We start from the raw sequence: 27,987 nt of genomic DNA, 5'->3' as shown, positions 1-27,987 counted from the left end.
TCCTGGCAGTTGGTGCTTCTTCTCATGTTGGTCTGAAATACATCATCCCATTGTCTTTTCTCTCTGTGTCCTGTTTGGCCTCTGGGGCCACTAAATAGATTAATTGATCGATCAATTGATCGATCCGTTGATTTTCTTTTCCATAAAATTGTGCTTCACATATTTGAGTACTAGAATCTCAGCTCCCTCAGTCTGTTCTCTGGGCTAGACAACCCCAGTTTCTTCCTTCCCTTCTTTCCTCCCTGCTAAGTGCCAAGAACTGAGGCAACATGCTATGCACTCAGAATACAGAGATTAAACAACAACAACAACAACAAAACAGCAGCCACAGATACTGTCCTCCAGGAACTTACAGTCTGGTCAGAAAGTAGCCCAGAAAACGTTACTGTTCTTTCAGCCACCCATCCCCTTTACCCAGACTCCCAGCACCCAGCACAGTGGCTGGACTGTAATAGAGAGCCGTCAAGTGTTCGTTGTGGAGTTGACTGTGTGCTACGTGGAAGGCAAGCCAGGGTGTTGGCCGTTGCAAGACCTAAGTCAGATGAAGAAGGAAGGTGATAGACTCCCCCAGCTGATCTAAGTCTTCAAGGATGAATAATAGGACTAGGGAAGAACATTCCAGGTAGAAGAAGCAGCCGATTCAGATGCATGGTGGCAAAGCGCAAGGTGGGCCAGGGTGTGCAGAGAGTGTGGAGAGCTGGTCAGGGCCAGATGATAGATGGTGGTGCTAAAAAGATTGGGTTTTATCCTGAGGACAGATGAGTTAAATGTTCAGATTCACTTTTTAGAAAAGATCACTCTGGTGGCACTAAGAAGAGTTAAGGGAAGCTATATTAAGGGATGGAAAGACTGGTATAAAGATTGTTGGAATAATCCCAATGGGAACTGAGGAGGGTCTAAGCTCAGTGGCTGTGGAGTAGGGGACAGATTGGGCAGGGCTTAGGAAGTAAAATCCATAGGACTTCCGGATCAGTGGGGGTGAGGAAAGGGGGGAGTCTGAGAAGACAGTGCTGCCAGTTCACTTAGGGAATCGGGAAGGAAGAAGTTTCAGAGAAGTCAGGTGATGACTTTGTTTCGGACATACTGAGTTGGAGGTGCCTGTGGCGTATGTTGGGTCAGACAGAGATGGATCCAGAGGCCAGGAGAGAACTGGGTCAGAAGTGGAGTTAGGGAAGTCAGCAGCATGTCAGTGATAGTTGTAACGATGAGAGTAGATGAGCTCACCCAGGCTAGTGTGCAAAGAAGGAAGAGAAGAGGGTGAAGGGTGGAACCTATAGAAGCACAACAATTTGAGGGGCAGAGGGAACAAAGTCAGGGCTAGGGAGAGGCTTGGGGGTGGTCAGGGAGGGAGGAGGAAAACCAAAGGAAACTAAGGAAGGATGAGGAGTAGTCAGCAATTTGCCAGTGCAAGCAGCTTTCCTTCGCGGTATCTGGATTGCCACAGGGGACCAAGTGGTTATGGCTGAGCTACCATGATCGAGGAAGGAGAGTCAGAGGCTTTTTCCCCTGAGGCTGGATTCGAGGGCCTGCTGCTCCAGAGCAGTGGTTCCCCAAATTCCCAGGTAAGATTCAGACCCTATCCCAGAACCACTGCATTGGATCATCTTGAAGAAGGGTCTGAGCATCTGTTTATTCCATAGGCGCCCCTGGCGATTCTTCCCTTTAGGAAAATCTGAGAATGAGGCTCTAGACCAGAGTTTGTTGATTTATAACCTGGGAGTACTTTCCAACCACACAAACTACATCCCAACCTCCCACCCTAGACACAGACAGATTCCCCCTAAGGTTCTGGAGAACCCCCATCCTTTGAGCCAGCACTTCCGTGGCACTCCTCAGGTGCATGGAGACAGAAGTGCTCACCCATCCATCTGAAGTAGGGTTTCTGAGCAAGTGAATTCTCTGGAATCTGGTGGAAATCCTGCATCTAGACAGATAACTGCCCGAGTGCTGCTTCTCTGAAAGCTGTTGGACTGGAGCATCCTCACTGCCCTGTGCTGTAGACAGTCTGATTGGCTGCTCTGTTTTGTGGAATAATGGGCCTGAATGGGATCCAGCATTTAAAACAAAACAAAACAAAACATATGTTAAAATCCTATTAAAGAAGTTTGGAAGAAGCAACACCTGTAGACAAAGAAGAAATTTTTAGGTGATTGATTGCCAAGGCCAGAGCTGGCTCTACTTGTTTATATGTTTAAGACCTAACTCTGTTCACTGCCCCTCATCATGAGGCGTGTTTCACACAACTCTTCTCAGGATCAGTTGTATTTACCTTTTGTAAATAAAGGCTTTGTTTCTACTAAAGTTATTTTATTAGGCATAGAAATGGTGCAGAGGGTCTGTGCCCCTTGTGTGAAATTGCAAATCTGTGGGGGCGCCTGGGTGGCTCAGTGGGTTAAGCTGCTGCCTTCGGCTCAGGTCATGATCTCAGAGTCCTGGGATTGAGCCCCACATCGGGCTCTCTGCTCAGCAGGGATCCTGCTTCCTCCTCTCTCTCTGCCTGCCTCTCTGCCTGCTTGTGATCTCTCTCTGTCAAATAAATAAATAAAATCTTTAAAAAAAAATTACAAATCTGTGAAATTCAGACATTGTTGTGAATGAATAGTCAGGATAAATATTATTTCCTAATCACTTGATCTTGGGACATTATCTGTCCAGGATGAATAGAGATATTAATTATACTTATTTTAATATTATAGGGAGAAATTACCTGCTGAGGAGAATACTAAGGAGTGTGGCTCCAAGGAGCATAGGGACCACTTCTTTTTGGAGTTATTTTAGAATGAGAGATTTAAGGGTAGTGCTGCCTGGAGGTTAGGTGGCTGGGAAATGCCTTTATGTGCTCCTTTTCAGACTTCAGATCAAAATATAGCAAAGATGTGCTCTTCATTCATTTAATAAACATTTACTAGGCACCCATTTTTAAAAGATTTTATTTATTTACTTTAGAGAGAGTGAGCAGGGGGAGGGGCAGAGGATGAGGGAGTGGGACAAGCAGACTCTGCGCCGAGCGTGGGACCTAACGCAGGGCTCAATCCCACAACCCCGTGACCATGACCCTGGCCGAAATCAACAGTCAGATGTTCAACCAACTGAGCCACTCAGGCGCCCCCATTAGGCCTCTCTTATGTGGCAAGATCTGTACTGCAGGCTCTTGGTTCTTAGATATCTCTGGGACATCAGAATAACTTCAGGGTCAGCTCTATTTGACCCTGGAGGGCAGCAGTTAAAGTTTTGTGCAGCTTTAAAGCTCCAGTGAAGACGATGATTGGGGGGCGCCTGGGTGGCTCAGTGGGTTAAGCCGCTGCCTTCTGCTCAGGTCATGATCTCAGGGTCCTGGCATCAAGTCCCGCATCGGGCTCTCTGCTCAGCAGGGAGCCTGCTTCCCTCTCCCTCTCTCTGCCTGCCTCTCTGCCTACTTGTGATCTCTCTCTGTCAAAGAAATAAATAAAATCTTAAAAAAAAAAAAAGACATGATTGGTAACTTCACATTCCCATTTTAGGATTGAGCAGTGTGCTGAGGTGTGTGGACATTCCCATACCTCCAGAAGCCAAACAGCTTAGATATTATCCTTAAGTCTCCAAGGATCTGGGAGAAGTGGTGAGAGCACCAATATAAAGCCATCTGGCTTCTAAGGAAAGTCAATATTTTATGTACCCGTTACACATTGTAGTCTTGAAGGGTCTATCATGAACGTCATCATTTGAATCTTAGCATAATTTTGAGGATTATAAATAACTAACAGTAATAATAACTAGTATTATTATTGTTTTAAAGCTTTACTTATTTTTAGAGAGAGAGAGACCATAAGTGGGAGGGGCGGAGGGAGAGGGAGAGAGAATCTCAAGCAGACTCCATGGTGAGCTCAGAGCCCGACACGGGGCTTGATTCCACGACACTGAGAGCATGACCTGAGCCAAAACCTAGAGTCAGATGCTTAACGGACTATACCACCCAGGCATCACTAATAACTAGCGTTACTGTTCTTCTTTTACAGTGCAGAAAACTGAGGGGCCAGGAGGTGACTTGCTAAAATATACCAGCACCAGAACTAGCCCTCAGTTTCCCATTCTTAATCAAGTGCTCTTTCGACCGACAGAAAGCTCAGTGACTTATAGCCACCTCATCTGTCCAATAGACCTGCTCCCCAACCCTCTCTCACAATGGCCTTTAAAATAAGGCATAAGAAGGTACTAATGGAGGGAAGGGATTGCAGCTAGATTTGAAGCACAGGCTACTGCTGCTGGTTCTTGAAGGTGGACCCCAGAGGCAGGGCAAGAAGGAGGGGGATGGTTCACCCAGTAAATGGGGTGCCACCACCCATTTGGATCTTGACAGCATGAGAGTCACTTCCTACATTTGAAGATTATGGAGCTCTTATCCAGGCCTCTTTATTTTAAAGGGAGGTCCAGTCCGGAAAGGGTTAATGACTTGCCCAGGGGAGTTTGGGTGAATTTGCAAGTTCATTTGGAGCTATTTGGTAGGTGTTTCTACAACAAATACACTTAGTTTTTATTTATTTATTTATTTTTAACAGTCTGAGGGATGTGAGAAAGCTCTTCTAAGTAGCTTTTCAGCCCTAAAGGCATTTCTGAAACTCAAATGAAGCACAATGAGAAATTCTTTCATTCAGCTGTTAGCCCTAACTCAAGGTTGGATGACAGGTCCCTGTCTGTCTGAGATAGTAACATGAGGTTTCCAGGCCCCTCCTAGGGACCTCTTGGCGCCTTGGCTTTTTTCACCTCTCTCCTTATGGATGACTCCGATCTTCCTGTAAATTCGTTATGTACCATAGGTCCAGAGATAAAAAGCTAGGTTTCTGCGTGGGTGTGTGCACGTGCATGTGTGTATGTGCGCAAATGCGCGCGCGCGCGCGCGCGCGCACACACACACACACACACACACACACACACACACACATATTCATTCTGGGCTGCTCCTTGCATGAGTGTAGCAGAAACAAAATCTGTTGCTTCCTTCTCATGGGAAAGACTGGCATTTCTCACAGTGGGACTGGGCCGAGGAGCTCTCCTGGCCCTTTTGAACTTGCATCTCTGCTAGGGAAATGAATAACATCCTGATTGGCCTCAATAGAGTAGAAGTGGGGGGTGGGGGGGAAGGAGAGGGAATCCTGGCCCCAAGCTCCAGCCAAGGCCTAGGAATTGCTTTTACCCACAGGCGCCCAACTTGGCACCCAGGGAGACCGGTGAATGGAGGGAAAATTATAACCAGCTTAACATAGTTATTTGGGCATTTTCCACACTTACTAATGAAGTGGGCATTTTACAAGGCATATGTAGCGTCCCCTCCACAGGTAAGCAGGGAGTGCCTGGTCCTCTCCTAAAAGCAGTAGGGCCTCCGAGTGGGGCAGGGCAGAGACAGCTGAGCACCAGCCCACCCCTCCGCAGCTGTGCCTGGGATCCCCTGGGTGCTCTGCTCCCCCACTCGGCTCTTCCACTGTAGCAGGAGGTCTCAGCTTGGCTGTTTGCTTTAATAGAGTGTTAACCCTAGGTCCTAGAACTTCTGTTAACACTTAACACAAGGCTGGAACTGAGGGGTGAGGCTGAGGGCCTGGCAGGTGAGAGCGGTTTGAGGCTTGAACTTGTGGGGCAGGGACAGAGGAGGAAAGGCAAGGCGCACAGTAGTTGAATGTCAGCTGGATTAAGCAGGAGCAGGACTGCTTTGCAAGACCAAAGTTCTGTCTGCTCCTGATTCTGTCACAGGCTGTATCCCATCCACTCCTGGGTCTCAATTTCCTGGTCTTTAAATGAGTATGTAGAACCAGATATACTCCAAGGGACCGGAACAGGGTGAGGGAATGTGGTGTAAGCTGCTCTCTCCAACTCTAGTGTGCACACAATCCCCTGGGGATGTGATTTAAGTGCACATTCTGCTTTATTAAGCAGAGGGCTACATTTCTCCCAGTCTTCCAGGAGATGCTGCTGTGCTGGCCAGTGGCCCACACTTGGACTAGCAAAGGCGCAGCACACAGGATCGGGTTCTCCAAACTCATCTCTGCCCCTTACATAACTCCCTGCATTCACTTCCTCAGCCATGAAATGGGGGCTAGTAAGAGTTGCCTTGCCTTCCTCTCTAGGAGTGTTGTGAGGATTAAGGCAGTTGAAAGCACCTTGTAAAGGGCTAAGCGGGTGCATTGTAAGGGATTATTGACATTGTTAAGATTTCTACACCTCATTGCTCCTGCTGTGTGTTCCTGCAGCTTCTCCTCTTTTCCCTACATCCTCCCTGGTTTCCATGCCCAGGCTGATGATGAGTCAGTGGGAGGAGCCAAGGCTGAATAAACACGTGGACATGTCAAGGCAGGGAATGACAATTCTCAGGCACCCTCACTGTTTCAGGTGTGGAACAAGCCATGGACACACCTTGTGCAATAAAGTCAAGTGATACTGTGTTGAACCCTACCACCACGCTCACCCCCATGGGCCGCAGGACCAGGAAATGAGGCCAAAAGTCAAGGAAGCCCTTGTAGGACAAGGGGCCCAAGCCAGCACTAGTTAGGATTTCAGCAAAGTCAGTCACCAGTCTGCCCTGTGATCCCATTTCGGCACCTGCCTCAGGCCACCATGATGATATTTCTGTAGTGCTGGTTTGTTCACTGAGGATCTTAACAGAGGGTGCCACAACTACCCTGGGAGGCAAGAAACTGAAGTGACTGTCGACTATACTTCAATAAAAGAAAAAAAAGTAAAGAAACTAAGATGACTGAAGCAAGTCATTTCCCCATTGGGAGTCTTGGGAGCCTCATCTATAAAATGGAGTCTGCAGTATCTGTCCTGCCCATGGTACAGATCGCTATGGTCCCACAGTCACAAGGAAATAACTGTGTGAAAATGGGCACCGATTCTGAGGAACCACATAAGGTATTATTCTTCATGAGGGACCCTCCACTCCAGTAGACTCTACTGACTGCCTCTACTTGAGGAACATCCCTGCCTTCGTGTTTTTACCCAGACATTCCCCCCCCCTACTGTGGCATATCTTCCACCCCCATCAAGCCACCATGACTGATGGAAACCATACCCGACTACCCCAGCTTTAGTGGGTGTCCCCCATTGTCCAAACAGTGCTGTTTCTCATCTTGCTCCTCTCAGGCCCTGAGGCCAAGTCTTTGGTGAACAGCTTTGTTGTAAGGGCCTGGAAAGTAGGGATCCTGTTATATAATATACCCTGTGTCAGAATGGTAGGCCAGGCACAAATCTTCATCCAAGACCCCTGCAGCTAAAAATCTGCTTCAGCTTTGCCCCTTGGAGTGAGAGCTGATGGGGTTTGGTGGCAGAGAAAAGTGGAAGGCTGACCACACACTACAAATGGAAATGCCTCTTGCCCAAGCTGGAAACACCATTTGAAAGCCCACGTGGTTAAGTGACTACCAAAATAACAAAACCAAAACTTGACAGGGCATCAAACCAGTCAACTCTGGGACCTGCAGGCACATCCAGGACCTTCCTTCAGCCCAGAGTAGGTTCCTCCCTTCTTTCCCACAGCTACTGCCTTGGGGGCCTAGAGGAGCAAATGGTGGTAGGAGCCACTTTGCCCACACTTCTCTCCCTGGCCTTTGAAATTCCTGAGGCCAGCAGGGGCCCAGGCCTGCAAAATTGGGCCTGCAGACATGTCAACCAGCCCAGGAAGCAGAGAGGTCTCATCTGAGGAGATGCAGATCCTCAGGGAAGATAAAAAATAACCCAAAAGGACAAGCTATGCATGTCTGTGTGTATATCGAGTTTCACATCTGAAGTCCAGCCATCGTGCTAAATCGGATGATTTTGAAACATCTTATTTAATTAATAAAAACAGAAGACTTCTGGGGCGCCTGGGTGGCTCAGTGGGTTAAGCCGCTGCCTTCGGCTCAGGTCATGATCCCAGGTCCTGGGTTCGAGCCCCACATCGGGCTTTCTGCTCAGCAGGGAGCCTGCTTCCTCCTCTCTCTCTGCCTGCCTCTCTGCTTACTTGTGATTTCTCTCTGTCAAATAAATAAATAAAATCTTAAAACAAAACAAAACAAAACAAAAAAAAACAGAAGACTTCTTAGTCCCAGGTTTCAGACTTCAAAGTTCTCCTCCGTAGAAAGCCTCAAATTTGGCTTATTTGTGGTGTACTGAAGTCTCTTTAAGACAAACACAGGATTTGTTGGGTTGGGTTCTTTGTCTGGCCTCCCAATTGCCCAACTGCAAGAACCACTTAAAAGTTCTGCAATAGGAAGGCTCAACTGGAAACCCCTTTACTGGTCCTGCAGCCATATTTTCAAAATGAAAATTCAGCATGAATTTTAGTGGGGGAAAGTACCGGCCTTGGACCTAGAATCAGAATCTTGACTGTAGCCTTGACATCATCATCTTGAGCAAAATTTTACTTTTCTTAGCCTCAGTTGTTTGATCTATAAAATGGGAATGTCAGCACCAACCTCATAGACTTGCTGGGGCAATTTTAGTGAGGTAAGGTATTATAAAGTGGTCATGCCTGATACAAAATAAACAATAAATGTTAGTTCTCTTGCCTTCCCCCATATCTGATGTGATCGCAGGACTTGTTTGGGAGCGGGACTGTTCTGGAAAACCCATTTTGTTTGCTCATTTGTGTTTAGAGATACAGTTCCATGAAGTTTTTCCATTGAAGGAGATGTTGGAATAAAAAGGAGATGTTAGGTTTCCGAGGATATAGTTTGTCTTGTGGTGTATTCTGAGCCTTACCCTAGGAGTCCTGTAACAGAACGCCATGTGTAAATTTTCTCTCCACCCTCAGAAGCAGGGCAGACCATCCTGCAGGGAATATTTTCATTGCAGTCTAGCTGCAAGACAATTCTTCTCTTCCCACTTTGAGGGGCAGAAATCTTGATAGTTTCTGTTTCAAAGCAGAGGAGGGAAGGTCTCTGGGATTCTGTCTGGGAAATGCCAGTGTCAGCCTGACTTGGAAAGCTCTTCTGTCTGAGGCACCTCCAGGTCTGCTGTGAGTGGGGAGCCCATCGAAATTCTCCTTTTTGGGCCCTGCAGTGATGACTGATCTCCTGGGCTCCCAGGCAAAAGGCAGGGGCCCGGCTTAGTGACCTCCTAATGATGTGTGAGGGGCTCAGACATTCCTTGGCAATCAGGAAAGGGTGTCTCCTAGCAAGCTCTGTCCTGTTTATCGAAAGGCTGAGGGCTGGGGTGGCCAGGCAGGACAAAGATGACAGGTAAAGGGACTTGATTTTAAAATGGAGTCCTTCCAGCATTGCTCTTCTGGTCCTTTCTGAACTGTTGTATGAAATTTGTACAGAGGTCAAGTTGTTTCTACCATTTTCACACACACAGGTTGGTGCACATTCCTGACACAAATTAAAAGGAAATATGTCCATGTACACAGGGATGAGTCAACATCGCGTGCAGCCGGCCGTGGACACTGGGAGAGGAGTCAGATGCGGGCCGTAGAGCTGCAGGCTCCCCCCACCCCCCAGGCGTGTCAAGACCAGGCTCAGGGGAAGCCCTCCGCTCAGATGCTCCTCAGGGTGCTACTGTCTGTGTCCCAGCGCACGTGTTTCTGGCACAGGGCTTTTTTTTTTTTCCTCTCTCTTCTCTCTCTCTGCTTTTTCTTCATGTTTGTTGGCTTGCTTTATACTGATTGCCAAAGTTACAGAAAACACATGGATGGGTATAAAGTGACAGAAGAGTCCCCAGTAACCCAGCTACCCACAGGCAACCATGATTAATGCTTCATCATGAATTTTTTTTAAAAATGTTTGTCTACACTTCCTTTACATTGCTCGGTAATAATAACTATATGATTTTGTTCTGCTTTTATTTGATATGATATCTTAAAGAATTTCCCCTATTATAAACATGGTTTTTTTGTGACTACCTAATATTCTGCTGCAAGAAGGAAGTATGATTTACCTCACAAATACCTTATTTTAAGGCAGTGTTAAAGTGGCAAGGGGCATCTTTATGCCTGAGGGTTGGTTAGCATCTAACTTACTTGGGCTAGAATTCTGGAGGTGGAATCCCTAGGTCAGTGGTTGGAAATGTTTTTCAAAGGCTCTTAGTACATATTGCCAAATTGCCCTTCATGGGGTTTATAACAATAATATTCCCCACCAGCACCAGTCTGTCTCATTCCTTCCTTACCCTTACCTTCTTCCTTACCCTCATTCTATCCTTACCCGTGTTGAGTATGATCCTGTTTATTTATTAAACAGTTTAGGAGCTGAAACATCCCCCTCAGATGTAGGGAGAGGTAGGGAGATCGCGAGGATGGAAGGGAGCTAACCTGGGAGCTAAGAGCAACCTGGCCTGCCCTCCTGTGCCCCCTGCAGGCATCCTCAGAGAAGTGGGGGCCACACACCCACTTCTGTGCTGTGAGTTCCCATCAAGGGCCTTTGCTGTGTCACCACACAGAACCACTCAGCTTTAATGATGGAGTGTGCACACCAGTGTCTCTGGCTTAGTGCCTGTCTTCTGGCCTAGAGATGTCCCCAGATCACTGTCTTCACTTTCTAAGCCTTTCTCAGAATCCCAGCGCACCTCTGAAGAACTGCTCCCGTAGTCCCACAGTAGCTGTCCCTGTTCGGGTGGCCCTGTGTGACTTTACCTGACACTCTTTCATGCACAATCTGATCAGATGCTCACAACAGCCTGGAAGGCAGATTTCATGTCCCTGTTCTCTAAGTGATTCCTTTCCTAGGGCTGCCATGCCAAATTACCACAGCCCTGGTGACTAAAAACAACAGAATTTTATTCTCTCAGATTTCTGGAGGCCGGAAGTTCAAAGTTAAGGGTCAGCAAGGTCACACTCCCTCCAAAGGTTCTAGGAAAGAATCCTTCCTTACCTCTTCCAGCTTCTGGTGGCTCCCGGCGTTCCTCGTCTTGTCACAGCATAAGTCCAGTCTCTCCACCTCTGTCTTCACATGGCCTTTTTCCTGCTCTGTCTGGTGATTTTCCTCTCCTTTTTGTCATAAGGATTCCAGACACTGGATTTAGGACTCACCCTAATTCTAGGGTAGTCTCATCTTGGATCCTTAATTATGTCTGCAAAGACCCTATTTCCAAATAAGGTCCCATTCTGAGGTGGGCATATTTTGGGGGGAAATGCAATTCAGACCACTACGGCAGGTAGAGAAACCAAGGTCCAAAGAGGCCAAATGACTTTCCCAAGGTCATAGAGTGAGAAAATTGCAGGATATGGCATGTGAACCCAGGTCCGATGCTTACCATATACCTTTAATAAAGTAAGAAAGAAAAAAGAACCCACTTACGGTATGAATGCTTAATTATGTTTTCTAGTTCATGGAAAATGAAAATATGGTACCTTTTATCCCCAGATACATCAAACATCATCTCACCATTGCTCTGTTAGTGTATGATTATTAATTACATTTGAGGCTATTCATGCCAGTGTGATGAACCCCTATTGTAGGAGTTACTCATTTACTGTCCATGTGAGAAATGGGGAAATTAAGACCTAGAATGTCCAGAAAAGTTAATGGAAGAAGTCCAATTATAACCTTGGTATCTTGAGTTGTGGTCTGTCTCTTCCTCTTGAAAGTATGAGTTGTGTTCATACATGGCACTTCTGAAAGCAGTTGCCAAAACAACTATTTGGTTAAACTGAAGAAATCTTGGTGCCTGAGTTACCGTTGAACTCTTCTCCTCTGGCTTAGGACCCCTTGATATGTTGGCCACACAGGGCAGTCTGTTCGTGGACTGTGATGAATGATGAATAATCCCTTCCCAGCCGTGGCCCCAAGGGCCTGGGAGAACAGATGTGCATAACATCATCGCATCTGGCACGTCAGCATCTCTTGGCTTGCCAACATCAGCAAAGGCATATCTCTGCTGCTGGTACCTATCCTTTCTCTTGCTCAATTTACTTCTGACCTGGAGTAACAAATCCTTTCCTTTTTTAAATGTTTTATATATTTAAGTCATCTCTAAACCCAACACAGGCCTCAGACTCTCGACCCTGAAATCAAGTGTTGCATGCTCTTTTGACTAAGCCAGCCAGGTGCTCCAACGGGTAGCGAATCCTTTAAAAGCGACCTAACCCCAGGGCACCTGGTGGTTCAGTCGGTTGAGCATCCAGCTCTTAATCTTAGTTCGTCTTGATCTCAGGGTCATGAGTTCAGGCCTTGCATTGGACTCCACACTGGACATGGAGCCTACTTTAAAAACGTAATTATTTAATTTAATTGAATTTGAAAAATAAAAATGACCTAAACCCAAACCCCCACAGCCAAATGGATGAATATGGGATAAAGATGGCACACTGTCACAAGTTGGGTGACCATTAGATAATCTGAGTCATAAAAGATTGCCGGGGTCTAGGCCCCTTTGCTATATACCATGTCTGTGGCTATGAGATCACAGTTACCTTGGGAGCTACCCTAAGGAATTGAGAGGGACAGACAGGGTACCCATATTCTCTCCCCTTCCCACAGTGAACCAGTCTGTGTTAGTCACAACACAGTGCATATCGACATAGTAAGATATGCCTGTGGCCACATCCAGGTACCAAATAAAGCTAATGTCCTTAGCCTGTGCTTATGTGAACCAGCCTGAAACACAGAGAGGAGCTCTCGACCACAGGACCAGTCTCCAGCTCTGTTGAGTGAGCTAATTTGGAGAACAGACAAGGAAGCTTTCTGGTAGTTGCTGCCATCCCACCTAGAATCATTTCTTAGTTCTCACAGACATCATCATTGTCATGAGTGCTCACCCAGAAGGGCTTGTGTTTAATGACAAGTTTTGTGTCTGTTACCTGGCCTCGCTGGAGGCTGGAAATCTGATCGGCAGCCTCTCATCAAAGTCCAAATTCTGGGCTAAACCTGACTGAGGCACAGGGAAGGCTGTGCCACATCTCCTAAATAGCTAGGGTGTGATTAGACGCTATCAGCTCCGAGGAACATACCCCATGCCCCCTCTTTCCCTCAGGCTCCGTTGCCCCCCAGCAATGGTATACAAAAGACAGAGCACATGTTCCCCTAGGCTCCCCAGGAGCTGCAGGCTTACCAGCTGTCACAGCGTGTCTTTAATGGGTTTGTGAAACCCAAGAACCTGACCCATTTCTCCTCTGGGGAAAGAGTGTAACACAGGATGCCAAGCTGGGAAGCAGGATTCGGGAAGCTCACCTGTACGAGCCCGACTCTCCATGCCATCCAAGGCAGATTGTTCGGTTCCTCCAATTCCTGGGGTCTCCAGTCTAAAATAAATGCACAGAGGGCTGTAGAATAATACCGTGACATTTTTTTTCTGCTCCCTTATAAGCTCCTTCCTTCCTGTTATTTAACTGTAGCTCCCTTTTCTGCCTACCTCCAGCTTATTCCTCCCAATCCCAGCCCTAGATGTTTAGGCACTGGGACCCTACCCAAAAGGTATTGACTCCAAAGTGACTGTCAGATTTCTTAGATGGTCTCAATCAGTTGATAATCAAACATATCTTGAGTAAGTGTGATGCACAAAGTCCTATACTTATTACAGACTTAAGGGTTATGGAGGAATCCATGCCCTCGAGGAGCTTCTAAAGTAGGTTGAAGAGCAAATCATGAGGACAACATAAGGCAGGATGGGAATGACACCATGGAAATGATCTCTTTAACCTGGGATCCGAAGATGGGCTTCAGAGAACCATGCAGAACCATAATCACTTTACAGCATTTTATGAAACTGCTTACATAATTTTATGTATGCAAACATACATTTTTTTGGACAAGTTCAGAGCTTTCATCAGCTTCATCCAAAAGGAAAAAAAAAGCTTCAACCTGCCACACAAACAGACTTTCTGGAACAGCTGTCATTATAACTCGGGTGGTCACTCGGGGTTTCACCAAGCAGGTGAGACTTGAACCAAATCTTAGAAAATGTTGTGCAGAGAATAGCAGGGTGGGAGGCAGCCCTAAAAGAAGGAACTCCCAGAAGGCATCAGAGCAAGACTGTCACATCTAAACCATGGCCTTAAGTTACCTCACCTCTCTCCCTCAGTCTCAGTAAAATATAAATCTGTAAAATGGTGACAATTGCTGCTTCTCAGAGTTTTGTGAAAGACCATGAACCTTTTTTTTTTCTTGGCTCACTCTGTATCCTTATACCTCAGTGCTGTGCTTAAGTCATATCATAGTGGATGCTAATCAGTATTTGAGGAATGTGTGAGTTAACTGAAATAATAAATGTGAGGGGACTTTGCAAACTGCAGAGCATTGCTTCAGCAAAAAATCTTTGTTGCTAAGTACATACATTTTGTGCTTCTTGAACAGCCTGCACTAAGTGTCTTCTCTCCCTTGAAACTGACCCTTTCTCCCATAATGGGACTCAGAGGGCCAGCCCATCTGATGGAGCGTCTCAGGGCCGACCCGATGAATGATAGCCGTGCCGACAACGCTGACATGATGTGCAGTTGCCTAAGAGTGCAGAGATGACCTCACTCTCCGAGGGCTTGGCCTCTTAACCCCAGCCCTTGCTGACACACACACACCTGCAGCTCTCTCTCACTCCGGGCCCAGAAGAGTCCAGGAGCTCCTTTGCTGTCCTCATCCGCGCTGGCCAGGGTGGAAGGCAAGGCCAAGGAAGAGGGCACGACAGAGTCTCTGTGCAGATTCCATCCAACACGATATGTCCTCTCTGGGACTTCTCAGGACAGTAGAGACAATCCCGTGCTCCTCTGACAAACACTGTATCCCCAGCCTCTTGCCCACACCATCTCAGCAACGCCCCTGTGAGGAGAGAACAGAATAGATCTTCTGTCAATGTTTTTTCCCTCCTGTGTGCCATCCAACAGACAGGATGACGTGTCAGCATTATCATGATACTCCAAAGAAGCTGGGCTGGTTGGGAGTGGAAAAGACTTTTTAGAGGTATTGGTTGAAGGTGATAAGAGCCCTCAACAAGTTAGGGAAGATAGAGGTGATTTCTCCCTATGACAGTTCTCCACTGGAAGGGAGGGAAAAGTAAAGTAAGAGGAAGTCTGAGAAAGAGACAAACCATAAAAGACTCTTATCTCTAGGAAACAAACTGAGGGCTGCTGGAGGGGCGGGGGTGGGGGGAATGGGATAACTGGATGATGGGCATCAAGGAGGGCATGTGACATAATGAGCACTGGGTGTTCTTTCTATGCAACTGATGAATCACTAAACTCTACCTCTGAAACTACTAATACCCTATATGTTGTTAATGAATTGAATTTTAATTTAAAAAAAAAAACAGCTCTCCACTGCAGATGCAGCTAAGAGAAGTAAAGTGTAAACTGACAGAATGGAGTCCAAGCTAAGAATTAGGAGCCTGTGTTCAGGATCTGTCACTTCGAGACCTCGAGCATGCCGTTTAATCCCTCAGAGCTTCCAGCTCCTCTTCCATAATAATTGTTAACAATGTCGGGATTGGGGCTTCTAGGTAACTCAGTTGTTAGGCATCTGCCTTCAGCTCAGGTCATGATCCCAGGGTCCTGGGATCTGATCCTGGGGTCCTGGGATCAAGCCCCACATCAGGCTCCTTGCTCAGCTGAAAGCCTGCTTTTCCCTCTCATACTCCCCTGCTTGTATTCTCTCGCTATCTCTGTCTCTGTCAAAGAAAGAAATAAAATCTAAAAAAAAACAAAACCAATCTCAGGATTGTGATCGGCAATATTTATGATGATGCTTCCAGTGGTATAAAGTTGTACGTATTTGCTGTTACTAACATGCACATGAGCACCCCCATTATGTGCTGGGCATTGATTGTACATTCATCTAATCCAACTCTCACAACAACCCTGTAGGGTTGTACTGTTTTTTTCCACTTTTATGGGTATGGAATCAGAGGCTCCCAAAGTTAAAGAACTTGCCCGGACCCACGCAGTTAATATGTGTCGAGAACCTACATTTGAGTCCAGCTCTATTTCCATTCTCCACCAGCTCATGATTTCTTTTTCTCATGTCTACTGTTGTCTTGTCCCTAAAATACCACATGCTCCCCTGGCCTTTACCGTCTGTCATAGACCAGGCCTGCCTTCTTGCCTGCAACCTTCTTGTCATAGCATGTTGCTGGCTTATTTTGTTTTCTTCTTCCTCTTGGCTCCTGCTATCTGCTCAGCTGCCCTGACCTCTAAGAACAGCATGTACTAACACTGACTGAGCACCTTTTAGGGACAGGCACGCTGCTCTTGTGAAGTGACAGAAGGTAAGGGCATCCCCATTCTTGAGACAGACTCTGAGACATGTCTCTCCATAAGAAAGCTGTCACCACAGGCCTGAGGTTACAAGGGGGAGAGTGCGCAGGTTTTATTACTAATTCCCTCATCTGCCGGTCATCAGAGGCGCAATGACGCTGTAGCTCTTGATCTTGTCGGCTAAGAGTAGGACAGCACCAGGGGAGAACTCCGGCTCCTGGCAGGAACCTGGCTTAACCTTCCATTCCTTCGAGGCAGAGTTATTAGTTCTATTTGAGATGGAAAAAAGAGATTGAGGGACTTACCTAACATCACTTAGTGAGTGGGTCATATGTCATCAGTGACATATATCAGTATGTCATCAGTCCTTAGGGCCTGGGCACCTTTGAATTGTTGCTAATGCTCTCGGGGGTTGGCTCTGGGCTCGGTATTGCCAAGGCATGAATGCACAGTTCAGACCCTTGGAGGGCTGATGCTCAGAGCACCTCACCCCCACCACTGGCTCCTGGCTCCCCAGATCCGTCCTGACCCTGCTAATGAAGAGAGAAGGTAATATCAGGTAGCTCCCCATTCCTGGGTCCCACCCAACAAGCTGATGATGCCCAGCAACCCAGTCCCAAGGTGGCCTCTTCTTGGGGAGATACATTTGTAGATGTTACCCATCCTCCCAGCACCAGGAATCTTCCCTGCAATTAGGCAAGAGATAAATCAAAGCCAAACTTGGCTGATGACATTCAGGAGCCAGTGGTGACCCTTGCCACACATATAAATCCCAGCGGGCTAGCCAAGGGCCTTTGTCTGGTCAGAAGAGCTCAGGATTATCTGGCCCTCTTTGCTGATGTATGGAGTCACCGGCTGTCGGAGTGTTTACTAACGGTTATCACCTCGATGCTTTGGCCATTATCAGAGGCAGGGCCGCCTGCCGGGGCTGGGGCTCGCACCCTCTCTATTACCACCTGTCATTGGCAGAGAGTGTGCGCTGACGCTGCCCAGTCCTGCCCGCCTGGGGAAGATAGTTTCTGACGGCTGATCAAAGAGGAGAAGCAAGGCCTGATAAAAAGTGTGTGTTGTGCGTACTTTTAACTTTAGGAAACATTGGCATTTGCATTTTTTCCCCATCTTCCTGGTGCTGGCAGGAACCAAGCCCAATAAATGCAGTAGATTCAGTTACCTAATCACTGGGAAAATGGTATGTGCTTAAAGCAACAGAGCATGACGATAATCTCCTTCCAAGAGAGAGTAGACGAACTAAGCTTTCACAGAAGACTTGCTGTATAATAGAGGAGAAGAATTTAAATTTAGACTTTGAAGTGATCTTGCACCTAAAATCTCATCTTGGCACCGAGCAGAGCGCCATGTATGTCTTGGAATTGGAGCGCACCTTCAAGTTAAGGAACAATTTTTGCTGGAGATTCTATCACCCAGCTCCGTTGCTGGCGTCCCCCAAATGGTGCCCCTCTTGTCCGTCTGTCCTTGGGCAGCTGGGGGACTGCGTGCGGCAGAGTAGAGCGAGCTCCAGATTGAGGCGTCAGGTGATGGGAGTTCTTGAACCAGGCCTGTCACAAACCTGCTGTTGGATCTGAGCCTCAGATGTAACATGAGGAGGTTGGGTACAGGTTAGAGGATGGAATGGGATGGAAAGCTTTTTTGAAGTTTTAAGCTATGTACCCCTTTTTTAAATGAACTGTTAGGGGAAGGGGAACTATTGTTAGGGGAACTATTGCCTCAAAGAAAGAAAAGTAGTGGTGTGTTTGGGTTTAACCTGGCCAAGAGGTGCTCTGCCCTTGACCTGTTTCTGAGGTCTTTTTCCTGAAAGTCTGCTCTGTCTGATCTCACGTCATGAGCTGCTGTCCTCAGCACAGGTTTCATGGTGGTGTCTCCTCCATCCAGCCTGGAGAAGAGCCGAAACGGACCGTGGTGAGGGTGGGGGTGAGGAGGGGGCAGCTAGTGGCAGGTAGACAGAGGAAGGGCCCGCTCTCTGAAAGCACACACTCAAGGCCGGATATCCCATGTGTGCCGCAGGTACCTTTGACCGGAGCGTGACCCTGCTAGAGGTGTGTGGGAGCTGGCCCGAGGGCTTTGGACTGCGGCACATGTCCTCCATGGAGCACACAGAGGAAGGCCTACGGGAGCGGCTCGCCGATGCCATGGCCGAGTCGCCCAGCCGGGACGTGGTGGGATCTGGAACAGGTAAAGGTGGCCTCGCACTTCCAGCCTGACAGGGTCAGGACCAGCACATGTTGGCATAGACCTTCTCTGGCGGGAGAGGGTGTCCGTTTGTTCTAACCGTGTGTTCCTTTGGTCAGCACTCTGACTAGCATCAGTTTGGAAGTCTCTGGTCTTGGGAGAGCCCTGTGTGAAGGAGTGCATGGGGACCCGGTGACCCCTCGTACGTGGAATAACACGTACACAAATGCGGTGACAAATGCAACTGTGTTGTACATGTGGCTCCTGGAAGGACACCTACTCCAAGGGAAGGGACAACTGTGGAGTCCCTCAGTTCTCAGCAGTCCTAAGACACGGAATGGGAAGGCAGCGCACCTTCCATCATGCTCTCATGCTCGAGGCTTTGTGGATTAGCAAGTAGCAGTGGGGCCTGCCAACCTGGAGGGAGCAAGCATGAAGCAAGGCTGGTTTGAGCCCCCAGGCTACTCTTTCTTCTGCTGCCTTTGCCCTTGCACTCTTGCCTGTGAGAGGGCTCGGCAGCCAGAGCCCAGGGCAGCTTCTCGAATCAGTAGAGCAGTCAGAAGACGTCCTTAGAAGATGGGTGAGTCCTGTGCCAGCAAGCAGCATACATGTGCACGCGCACGCACGCATGTGTCCACGCGCACATGCACACACACGTACACAGCACGCAGTCAGGAAAGACCACGATGCTCCCATCTCCTCACAATTACAGCGCAGCCTACCGCTCCTTTTCTTCCGAAGCACCTCCTCATTCTCCATTCCTCTGCGGCTAATGCATGCTCTAGCCCAGCTTTTAGGCCTGAGAACGACTGCCCGGCAGGCCTCTTCCCCACTTCCTGAGGTCAACAGGAGCTTCCTACTGGGTCGAGCAGATCCTGGCCGTGGGCCTTCTCACTCTTGCTTGCCCGAGGCCTCTGGAGACTATCCTTTCCTGTGAACATTACCGCCCCCACTGCACCGGCCTGCCTGGGAAGAGGATCCCAGCGAGGAGAAACTTACAACCTGGGACAGGAATCAGGATCAGCAAGATTTAGAGAGGCAAGCATTTTTAGCAGGGCTTGAAATGCCCGACATCATCATACGTCTGTCCCACTTCCATGTGGATCCTCCCCATCCCCTAGATAGTCAGCAGTTAAGCCTTTCCCTCTCTTCTTCCCCTCCCTTCTTCGCCTCCCATTCAGTCCTCCTGTTCCCGCGCCAAGCGGAGAGAGACCCATCTTTCTCCTCTCCACCTCCACAGCATCAGCTCTGGGCCCGCCCACAGTGCTTGCGCCATTCTGGGCAAATGGACAGAATGGATTCAAGGAGGGAAGAGAAGGAGTGTGCCTGGGGTTAGAGAAGAGCCCTACTAGGCCGCAAGAGACAGCCATCTCTGAGGGCCAGCCTCCTTCCACACCCCCTTCCTCCCTGGAGAGAGAGGAGATGCAGACCTTGGAAGCAGCAACCAGCCATGTCCCCTTCCCTCGTGCACACACATGCACAGATATGTGCACACCATCGTTCTCCCCATCACCCAGCCCTCCCAACCGTGGATGGTAGCCCACCGTGCCCCTGTTCTTTTCCCTGCATCTGCAGATGAGGCGGGGTTTGCCATTTACAGAGGCTCTGACCCCGTTTTCCTTGGAAGTTCGAAGAAGGGGGGAAGCTTTTCTCATTCCAAAAGTTCTCTCTGGCACCGCCTTCCCCCTGCACCCCTCGGTCCCCTGCCAGCCCCTGCTACATCCACCAGGGCCCGGTGTCACCAGACTCACTCCCCAGGAGCCACCCTTGCCAGAGTTCGCACGGCTCATGGGCTGCTCTCCTCAGACCGTACTTGGAGCCCCTCTGCCAGCAAGCCGATTTAAAGGGGGGCCGGGTCCGGAGCTGGAGAACTTCAGCCTGGCGCAAACAGTAACCTGAACAAACCGGGCAGCAGGTCACCTGCCAGGCAGCTGAGGGATTCAGGAGTGTCTTTGTGGCCTGAAGCAGGTTTGTGAAGTTAAAAAAGAAGAAGAAGAAGAAGAGATGAGAGAGGAAATGAAAACTGCATGACCCACAGGTCAGAAAATAAGAGATGCCCTTCTTGAGCAGAGGAATTTCATTTCCCTCCCCAAACTGTCACCAAAAGGGATTCATTTGGGGTTTTTTGACCATATTAAATGTATCAGTTTTTTTAAAATCTGCCTCCATCTGAAAGGTCAGTAAGTAAAACAGGTATTATGGAAATTAACTCGTTTCCCTCTGCCATCGCTGAGAATCAGTTGTCCCGTCGTGCAACTCCAGTTGAAGTGCCGGGCTCAGTGGTGCAGCCGAGGGCCTCAGAGGGGCAGCCCTACGCACCCAGGAAGGGCCTGGGACAGGCGGTATGACTTGGATGCGAATTTCATCAAGCCTCCCTTTGCCATAGCAGCCCGTCAGCTCTGTCTTCCCACCACCCTCCTCCTCTCAGTGGCCCACAGGACCTACACATAAGGTGACAGTAAGTGTTTGCTGGTGTCAGGTACTCCAAGGCACCCAAGATGATCAATCCTCTAGTACCTTCCAACAGGCACCTTATGTAGTCTCGTAATCACGACCAATGGCCTCTTTAACAAGGTGTGAACGGAGCATGCACTCATGACCCCCCAACACTGAAGCCCATTCTAGAGCGTTCGTCACTGTGATAACAGGCTACGCTAGTGACATGCTGGGAATTGTTTACCAGCCGGCTTTCCAGAGGGAAGCAGGTAGGCCCTGCTTGGTAGCATTTGGACATTTCTGTAGTATAAAAACTCGACTTATGGCCAATGTCAAGCCATCAACATGGTGTCATTTGGCTTGCTGAATTCCTGAAAATGTCGCTGCCAGCCGGCTTCAGCACCTCAACAGTAAGCTGTACCATAGGCAATTTAGCTGTGCCCCAAAAGTAAAGCAAAACCTTTTTTTCCCTTCTTTCTTTAAGCCTTGCTATTCCAGGAGTGGTTTGGGAATTGGCAGCACCCTCTGTCCCTGGGAGCGGGTTAGAAATGCAGTCTCGGGCCCCACCCAGTCCCGCTGAGTCCACGCCTGCATCCTAATAAGGTCTCTATACACATGTGACAAGGTCTGTCTTTAAACACGTTCATCTAGGAGGCAGGTGTTAGTTCTGTCCTCCATGGGGGCTGCTGACCAGGTATTCTAACTAGATCACATGTGTGATTTGCAAATCTGCTCTAAAATAACTGGCTGAGTCGCTGTCTTGCAGTATTAACACACCCCTTGCCCCGTCAGCCTTTCATTGTCCCCGTTCAGCAAAACTCCAAATCAAGGTCAGTCCGGTTCTGCTCTGACACTTAGGTTGCTGAAGGAGAATCCCAAGTGGTTCAGATGGCGCCTCTACAGATTTCTGGCATTGACTCTCCAGTGAGCCAGGGGAGGCCTTCTCTATTGTTCTAGTAGCCCCTCCTCCTGTTCTCAGTTTGTGCTCATTTTTTCCCACAGAATCCAGCAACCAGCACCTAGAACAGTGTCTGGTGCATAGTAGGCCCGTGGTCACTGTTTGCTGAGTGAATGAATTCTGCATCCAGTCTAGAATTGAGCACTTCTGCCACAGTCCCTGTCTCCTGCTATTGCTTCTGGCCTGATTTCCTTTTCTTAAGATTCCGCAGATCTCTAGTCCCGTAAGAGTTTATGTTTCCTTTTTTAATATTTTCCCTCCATTTTTTTTTTAATATGGTGCATGTGCTCAGTCCATCATTTTGAAATCTCTTTTTCCTTCTGCATGGCTAGTATTTCAGACTCCCCCATTCTCAGGTCTCTTACCCCACCACCTTGTCTCTCACTCTCAGAGAGAAAATGGTGGTCATTGTTCAAGAGATCTCTTGACTCCACGCACCCAGATCCTAACCGTCCTCACAACAGCCCTCCATCTGCTCCTGTCACAGAGGAGGCACAGTCCCGGCCTCCAGGGCCTGTCCAACCACAACAGCTGTTTCCCTAAAGTCACCACCAGATCCTTGGCTTTAGCACCATGAGCCATGCCCCATGATCTCAAGGTGCTCTCCTGTGGCTCCTGTTCTGCCTCACTCTCCTGGTTTTTCTTCTGCATCTGGCTCCTTTTCCTCCCTTGCTTTTCTGGGTTTTCCTTCCCTTTCGGCCTGAAGTATATTTCTCAAAGCCCCACCTTGGCTTTCTTCCCTCACCCTCAGTCAGTACAGGGCAATCTCCTCTGCTTCTGGGGCCTCCGTTACTACCTCTAAACTGACTAATTCCAAATAATCTCCAAGATGGCTCTCTCCAGAATTCCAGAACCACTCATCCGGGCACCTGCTGATATTTCCTCTCCCCCAACCCTGGCCTTGTCCGGGTCCATCCCATCTCACTGTGTACAAAGCCCTTCGTGACCAGCTGCTGCTCTGTCTCCAGACTTCTCTCCCACTGCTGTTGCCAGCTCCAGCCAAGCTGAACTTCCCGGAGGGTCCCTGAGCCCACGTGCTCTCTCTGCCCGCCAGGCCCCCCACACATATTTCTCCTGCCCGGAATGCTGTCTCCCACAGCCCCTCCTCTCTCTCTCGCCCCCCTCAAAACAACCTGACTAATTCCTGCTTAGCAGACATTCCTTTCAATATTGCCTTTTCTAGAAAAAATAGAATTTTTTAAATAAGCAAAACATGTACTTACTCCAGTTGTTTTGTGTCTAGATAGATAGAACCTAATACCAACAAATCTTCATAAACACCTGGATACATATAAAGTGTGTTTTCTCTTTAGACTTTAACTCTTTCCGTCTTCAGCTAAACCTTGTTCTTTCTTCTTTGCTCTCTCCCATGTCCAATGGCAAAAGCCCCAGGACTCATTCCCAAGCCCTGATAAGCCTGACATGTCTCTGTTGCAGGCAGCCTCCTTTTGCTGCTGTTGACTCTTAAGAGCTCACTAAGTCAGCTCTCAAGGTCAAGAGGAACTGTCTCTTCCCCCTGACTGTGACTTCCTGCAATCCCAGGAACACTGTTTCTCATTTATAACCATGGCACTAAAGGGAGAAAAGAGGCTTCATCTTTTTCTGTCTGCCATCTCTTCAAGTAGACTGTTCTAGTCCAGAAACATTTACTTTAGGAGATCACCCTACAGGCTCAATCTTTGCCTCTTGCCTTCTGTCAGGCATACACTTACTTCCTTACCCAACCAAACATACAAAACTTTCACAAAACAGTGTTATAAGCAATGCATTCTAGTACTTTCTATTTTCTTACATTTTTTAAAGAATGTGGTCATGACTCACTAAATTTATTTCACAATACATCAGTGAATTTCAGCCTATAGTTTAAACCAATGCTCTAATTTATTCGCCCAAATCCCCTCAGTTTTCATGTATGTATATTAATTATTTATTAGGATTATTTTCGATGAAATCTCTTTCAAGGATTTGTCGGAAAACTTTTCCTTCTTGTCTTTTTTCCTTTTTAACACAAAAAGCACATTCTGAACAATGTGCACAATTTTTAAATGGCCATAGGAAGTTTTCAGTAAATTAACAAATACCTGATAATCTGCAGAAGAAGAACAAAGAGCACTGCGTATGTATGTGCACTCACGTGTGCGCGGCCTCATGCTAATACTGTCTTCCATTTCAGGACTGTAGAAATCGATGTTAGTAATAAATGTCAGCTATTCTTATTGGAGTTGACCAGATGTGTTCCTCAAGGCAAGTAACCCAGTGCGTTGGTCCCTCTAGCCTCCATCTAGGATTAGCTCTTCCACTGGGCCTTGGAACTCTCACTCAGCCCACTGCCGAGGGCTGTGGTCATTATCAGGCTGAGGCTGCATTTCTGGTAGGGGCCATACTGGTCCTCTCCCATCTCAAGTTGCCACATGCTCAGGTGACAGTTGTGGTAGTGAATTAATTCTCTTATTCCTTAGACACCTCTACTTTCTGGCAAGCACTTTCATCCTAGTAATTTAGCCTATCACTTAGGTCCTTCCGTTTGCGTTACCGAATTGAGCCCTAGAATTTTGCTCCTTCTACAGTATGTCTGCAAAATGCTTTTCATGTCTTCTCTCAACGACCTCGTCAGTGGGCCTGCACCTTCTTCCATGGTCGCAGTGCGCCGGCAGGCTCGCTGTAGACACCTGCTGGTTTCTCCCCTCTGGGCTGGGCACTGTGGGGAAGTAGGCATGGTTGTTACCCTCACAGAGATGAAAGCTCCAGAGGAGGCAGCAGTGCTGAGTGGTGTGTTTTCCTCTCTGGCTCCTTTCTCTGGCTGTCCACAGGGGCCCGCCTAGCAGGGCTGGACCTAGAGTCTGGATGGGTCTTTTTAGGATGTGACTACAAAACTGCCAATTGCCCAGTCACAGCTGCCATGGTTGCTGAGGGTGGGGAGAGAAGAGTAAGTCCCCAGAGACATAGGAGCCCCCAGACACAGAGCCCAGCGCCATGGCGGCCACAGCACTGCTGCTGAGGGTGGCGGGGAGGCAGCTGCTGCCTGCGAACTGGGGCGTGGCCTTGTTGGCATTGCCATCTGTGTCCCAGTTCGGTGTCAGATGGCCTGTTCCTCGCTAGTTTCCACTGGTGGGAAAAGTTGAATCTGACAGCCCTTTCCATTCCTAGTACCCAGCTACTGATGCTGGGAAGAATGTTGGTTTTTTTCTTCTCAGTGGCATTTGGAAGTCCTCATGAAGGAATGGGGGAACTCTGTGTGACCTTGGGCAGGTTCCTTTCCCATTCTGGGTTCAGTTTCTTCCCCAGTACCATGGGCGAGAGAAACCAGGCAACATGGAAACATCTGCTCCCCGTGTGTATTAGGTGCCAGGCACTGTGCTGCTGGATGGGATGCTCCGTTATCTGTCTTCTCGTTGGCTCCTTTCAACGATAACGGCCACCCCTGCCAAGTGGCTTCTATATTTCAGCCTCTAGGCTAGCGACAGAAATGTCCTTTCATCATCACAACAGTGCCAGAGAGATGTTCCCCTCTTCTGACTCACAATGGAGGAAAGAGGAAAGATTTGAAGTCACATCATAACAAAAAACACAGGATCAAAATGAGATATTGAGGAGGTGCTGGAACCCCAGGCTCTGTAAAACAGTGGAATTAGATGAGTTTTCATTGCTCTGGTATCAGAATAGTTCTTTCTTTAAGGGTCTGTCCCATGGATAATAGCAAAAGCATCTTCAGGGACAATCCTACTTAGGTTATCCTTGGTGTTCAGACCAAACCTCCATGCAGGTGCTTACTGGACAGAGGGGTGAAGGGACAGGCACACTGAACCCAGGTGGTGGTTTCCAGTCCTGGCCAGGTGTGCCCACACCCATGCCTGTGGATCTTCAGGCTTCTTGGGTTGGATCTCCCACACCTGTGGGTCCTATCTGTGACCCTTCATCTGGGACTTAATTCACACCTAGTGGTTCCCAACCAACCCTGCCCCCAGCTGCAGATGTTTATTTCTCCCCCAGGTCAAGATAATGGGGGCCCTTTTGTGACCCATCAGCCAACTGAGTGCTCACAAAGCTTATATTCTCCATGGGTAAGCAACATTGTACAAGGGCCTGCACTACTAGTTGTTTTCGTCATTGTTTGAAAAATGAAAATAAGCTTGTACGTGTGTATATAAAGGATAAAATTGGTTCGTGAGAAAGATTTGTGAAATTGGGATCCACACAAAACAGAAGGAAAGTAATTTTTTTTATAAACTTGATGCAGGAAATGTAGAGAAAACAGGTCGAAGAGACACAGTATCTCTAAAGAAGTTTATATTGTATGCCATCTAGTCACATCATTCAAAGAGTAGGTGCTGAGGTTAAGAAGCCTGAGCTGTAACCTCACAAGAAATGAAATGAGGCCCGGGAGCTTTAAATAACGCCACTCTGCTCACACAGCCCAGGAATGCTGACAGCAGGATGAGAGAGAGAGAGCTAGGAGTTTCTCAAGATCTGGTCAGTCTCACCGGGTCAGAGAGTAGTTCAGTGACTCCCACCCGCTATTCAGAATGAGAAGGGATCCCCAGAAGAGGAATGGGGCTCTCACGTTCAGGGCCTGTTCTGTCTTCCTATTTCGCTACTCACAACATGCGCAGGGCCCCCATGTCTCCACCTCGGCTGCTGCCGTGAGATTTCAAGGCTCCTCCAGGCCCCCCTCACCCTCCTTGGCAACCTGCTCTCCCATTCACTTGTCCCCAGTAACCCCTTATTCGTATTCATCCTCACCACCACCTTCATGCAAACACGCTCCCATCAGAACCATCCCGTCATCTGCAGCACGAGCCCTGCTCACCTGGCTCTGTTAGAGTCCCCTCCGCCCTCCCTCTCTGCCCGGTCACTTCTGTAGACCAAGCTCCAGTCATATCCCTTCTGTGAAACCCTCCCTGACCTTGCCGCCAAATGCCCTTTCTCTCTTCTCTGAGCTTCTGAACCACCTGCTCCCTGGACACTTGGCCCCAGACAAGTAGTGTCTGTTGCCTTGTCCTTTACCTAGCCGTGTCTGATTCCCTTCTACATGCCACAGCGGGGTGGTCCCTTCAGCCCCTCCCTCAGCCACACTGCCCATACTGCATGTCTTAACCTGATTCTGGTGCCTTGGACAGAGTCTCATTCCTCTTTGTTACCTCTAACCACCAGCCTTCTCATTGCCCACCATGCAGCACTGGGACGAGAGCCAAGCTAAGCCCCAGTAATGTTTGTTGAATGACTGCATGGGTTTTTGTGGCTCCTGAGAAGTAAATGAAAGCCAGCCAGAGCAATGGGAAAAATGACCATGTTTAGGACACACTTGTTAATTTCTGGCCCATTGTCAAATCTGATTCTAGGTAGACCATTTCTCTCTCTCTCTCTCTTTCCCTCCCTCTCCCTCTCCCTTTCCTCCCCCCATCTCCCTCTCTCTCCATCTCTGTCTCTCTCGTAGTCCCCACTCTTCCCCCTTTCCCTCCCCCATCTCTCTTCCTGTTTACCTCTCCCTCTCCCCTTGTCCTCCCTCTCCCTCTCTGTTTCCCAAGGCTGCTAGAAGTCCCAGGCCGGGGCAGAGGTATAATGGGAGCTTAGGGCTGAGAAGCTCCTCTGTGCACTTTTCAGTTGCCCAGTCTGCTCTGAATTCTGTAACCAAAGCACCCTGATTCCTGTCAACAAGGAGGAAGTGCCAGTGTGACTTCATTGGTGAACCTTCAGAATCCCCTTTCCAGGTGTTGCCCCAACATGGAGGCAGGAGTTCCTGTGGAAAATTGAACAGGCTTGGACAAGAGGGTGGGGAAGGGCAGATGGACCCCCAGACGAGGGCCCTCCTCTGGAGACATTAACATAGGTAAATGGTTAACAAGAGGGAGTATTTCTCTCTGTTCTTCCTCCTCTGCCAAAGAATTCACCTTTAACCATTGACCTTTCTGTGAGGTGTGAGATCTGAACAAAGTTGAACACAGTCATGGATGGTTAAATACCCATCTTTCCCTCTGAGCCTCCTCATGTCCTCCAAAGATGGTCTGTGGTGTACGTACTGGCTCCTAGGTTTGATGGCTGGTAATAGAGGAGAGACACATGACACACAGGAAATGAAAGTTGGAAATGACCCTCTGACCCTTCAGGAATCCAGAGCCTCACTATACCAAGAAGGCCAAGCCATGCCAGTGTGACTGAACGTAGCAGAAGAAGGCATTTCCAAGTACCTCTATCAGAATCAGCCCCCTGACCACTGACATTTGGTGATTTCTTCCTGCCCACTTCTCTTTGAACCCCACCCCTGCCCCCAGGCACCTGCAGGCCCACT

At 48.4% G+C, this 27,987-nt stretch overlaps 2 protein-coding genes across 9 annotated transcripts in view; one reads left to right on the top strand and one right to left on the bottom strand.

The window, feature by feature from the left end:
- Positions 1-27,987, top strand: part of BCAS3 (BCAS3 microtubule associated cell migration factor) — a 592,326-nt gene that overhangs the window by 550,527 nt on the left and 13,812 nt on the right. For all 7 annotated transcript variants that reach the window (XM_047708851.1, XM_047708852.1, XM_047708848.1 and 4 more), the window contains one exon: positions 18,143-18,310. In XM_047708851.1, coding sequence (XP_047564807.1) covers positions 18,143-18,310 — 168 coding nt within the window. The remainder of the gene's footprint in view (positions 1-18,142; positions 18,311-27,987) is intronic.
- The window catches only part of LOC125087977 (uncharacterized), a 37,234-nt gene continuing 20,494 nt past the window's right edge, over positions 11,248-27,987 (bottom strand). The window contains exons 2-5 of one of the 2 annotated variants that reach the window (XM_047708858.1): positions 16,426-16,653; positions 14,453-14,690; positions 13,113-13,183; positions 11,248-11,735 (exon numbers count right to left, since the gene is read on the bottom strand). In XM_047708858.1, the coding sequence (XP_047564814.1) occupies positions 11,440-11,735; positions 13,113-13,183; positions 14,453-14,690; positions 16,426-16,432 (612 nt within the window). In that variant the 5' untranslated portion in view covers positions 16,433-16,653 and the 3' untranslated portion in view covers positions 11,248-11,439. Of the gene's footprint in view, positions 11,736-11,788; positions 11,863-13,112; positions 13,184-14,452; positions 14,691-16,425; positions 16,654-27,987 lie in introns of those variants that run through there. The other variant, XM_047708859.1, reaches the window with a different exon arrangement.

This window comes from Lutra lutra, chromosome 16, assembly GCF_902655055.1.
Source record: "Lutra lutra chromosome 16, mLutLut1.2, whole genome shotgun sequence".
Lineage (NCBI taxonomy): Eukaryota > Metazoa > Chordata > Mammalia > Carnivora > Mustelidae > Lutra > Lutra lutra.
This window is presented reverse-complemented; position numbering and strand designations above follow the sequence as displayed.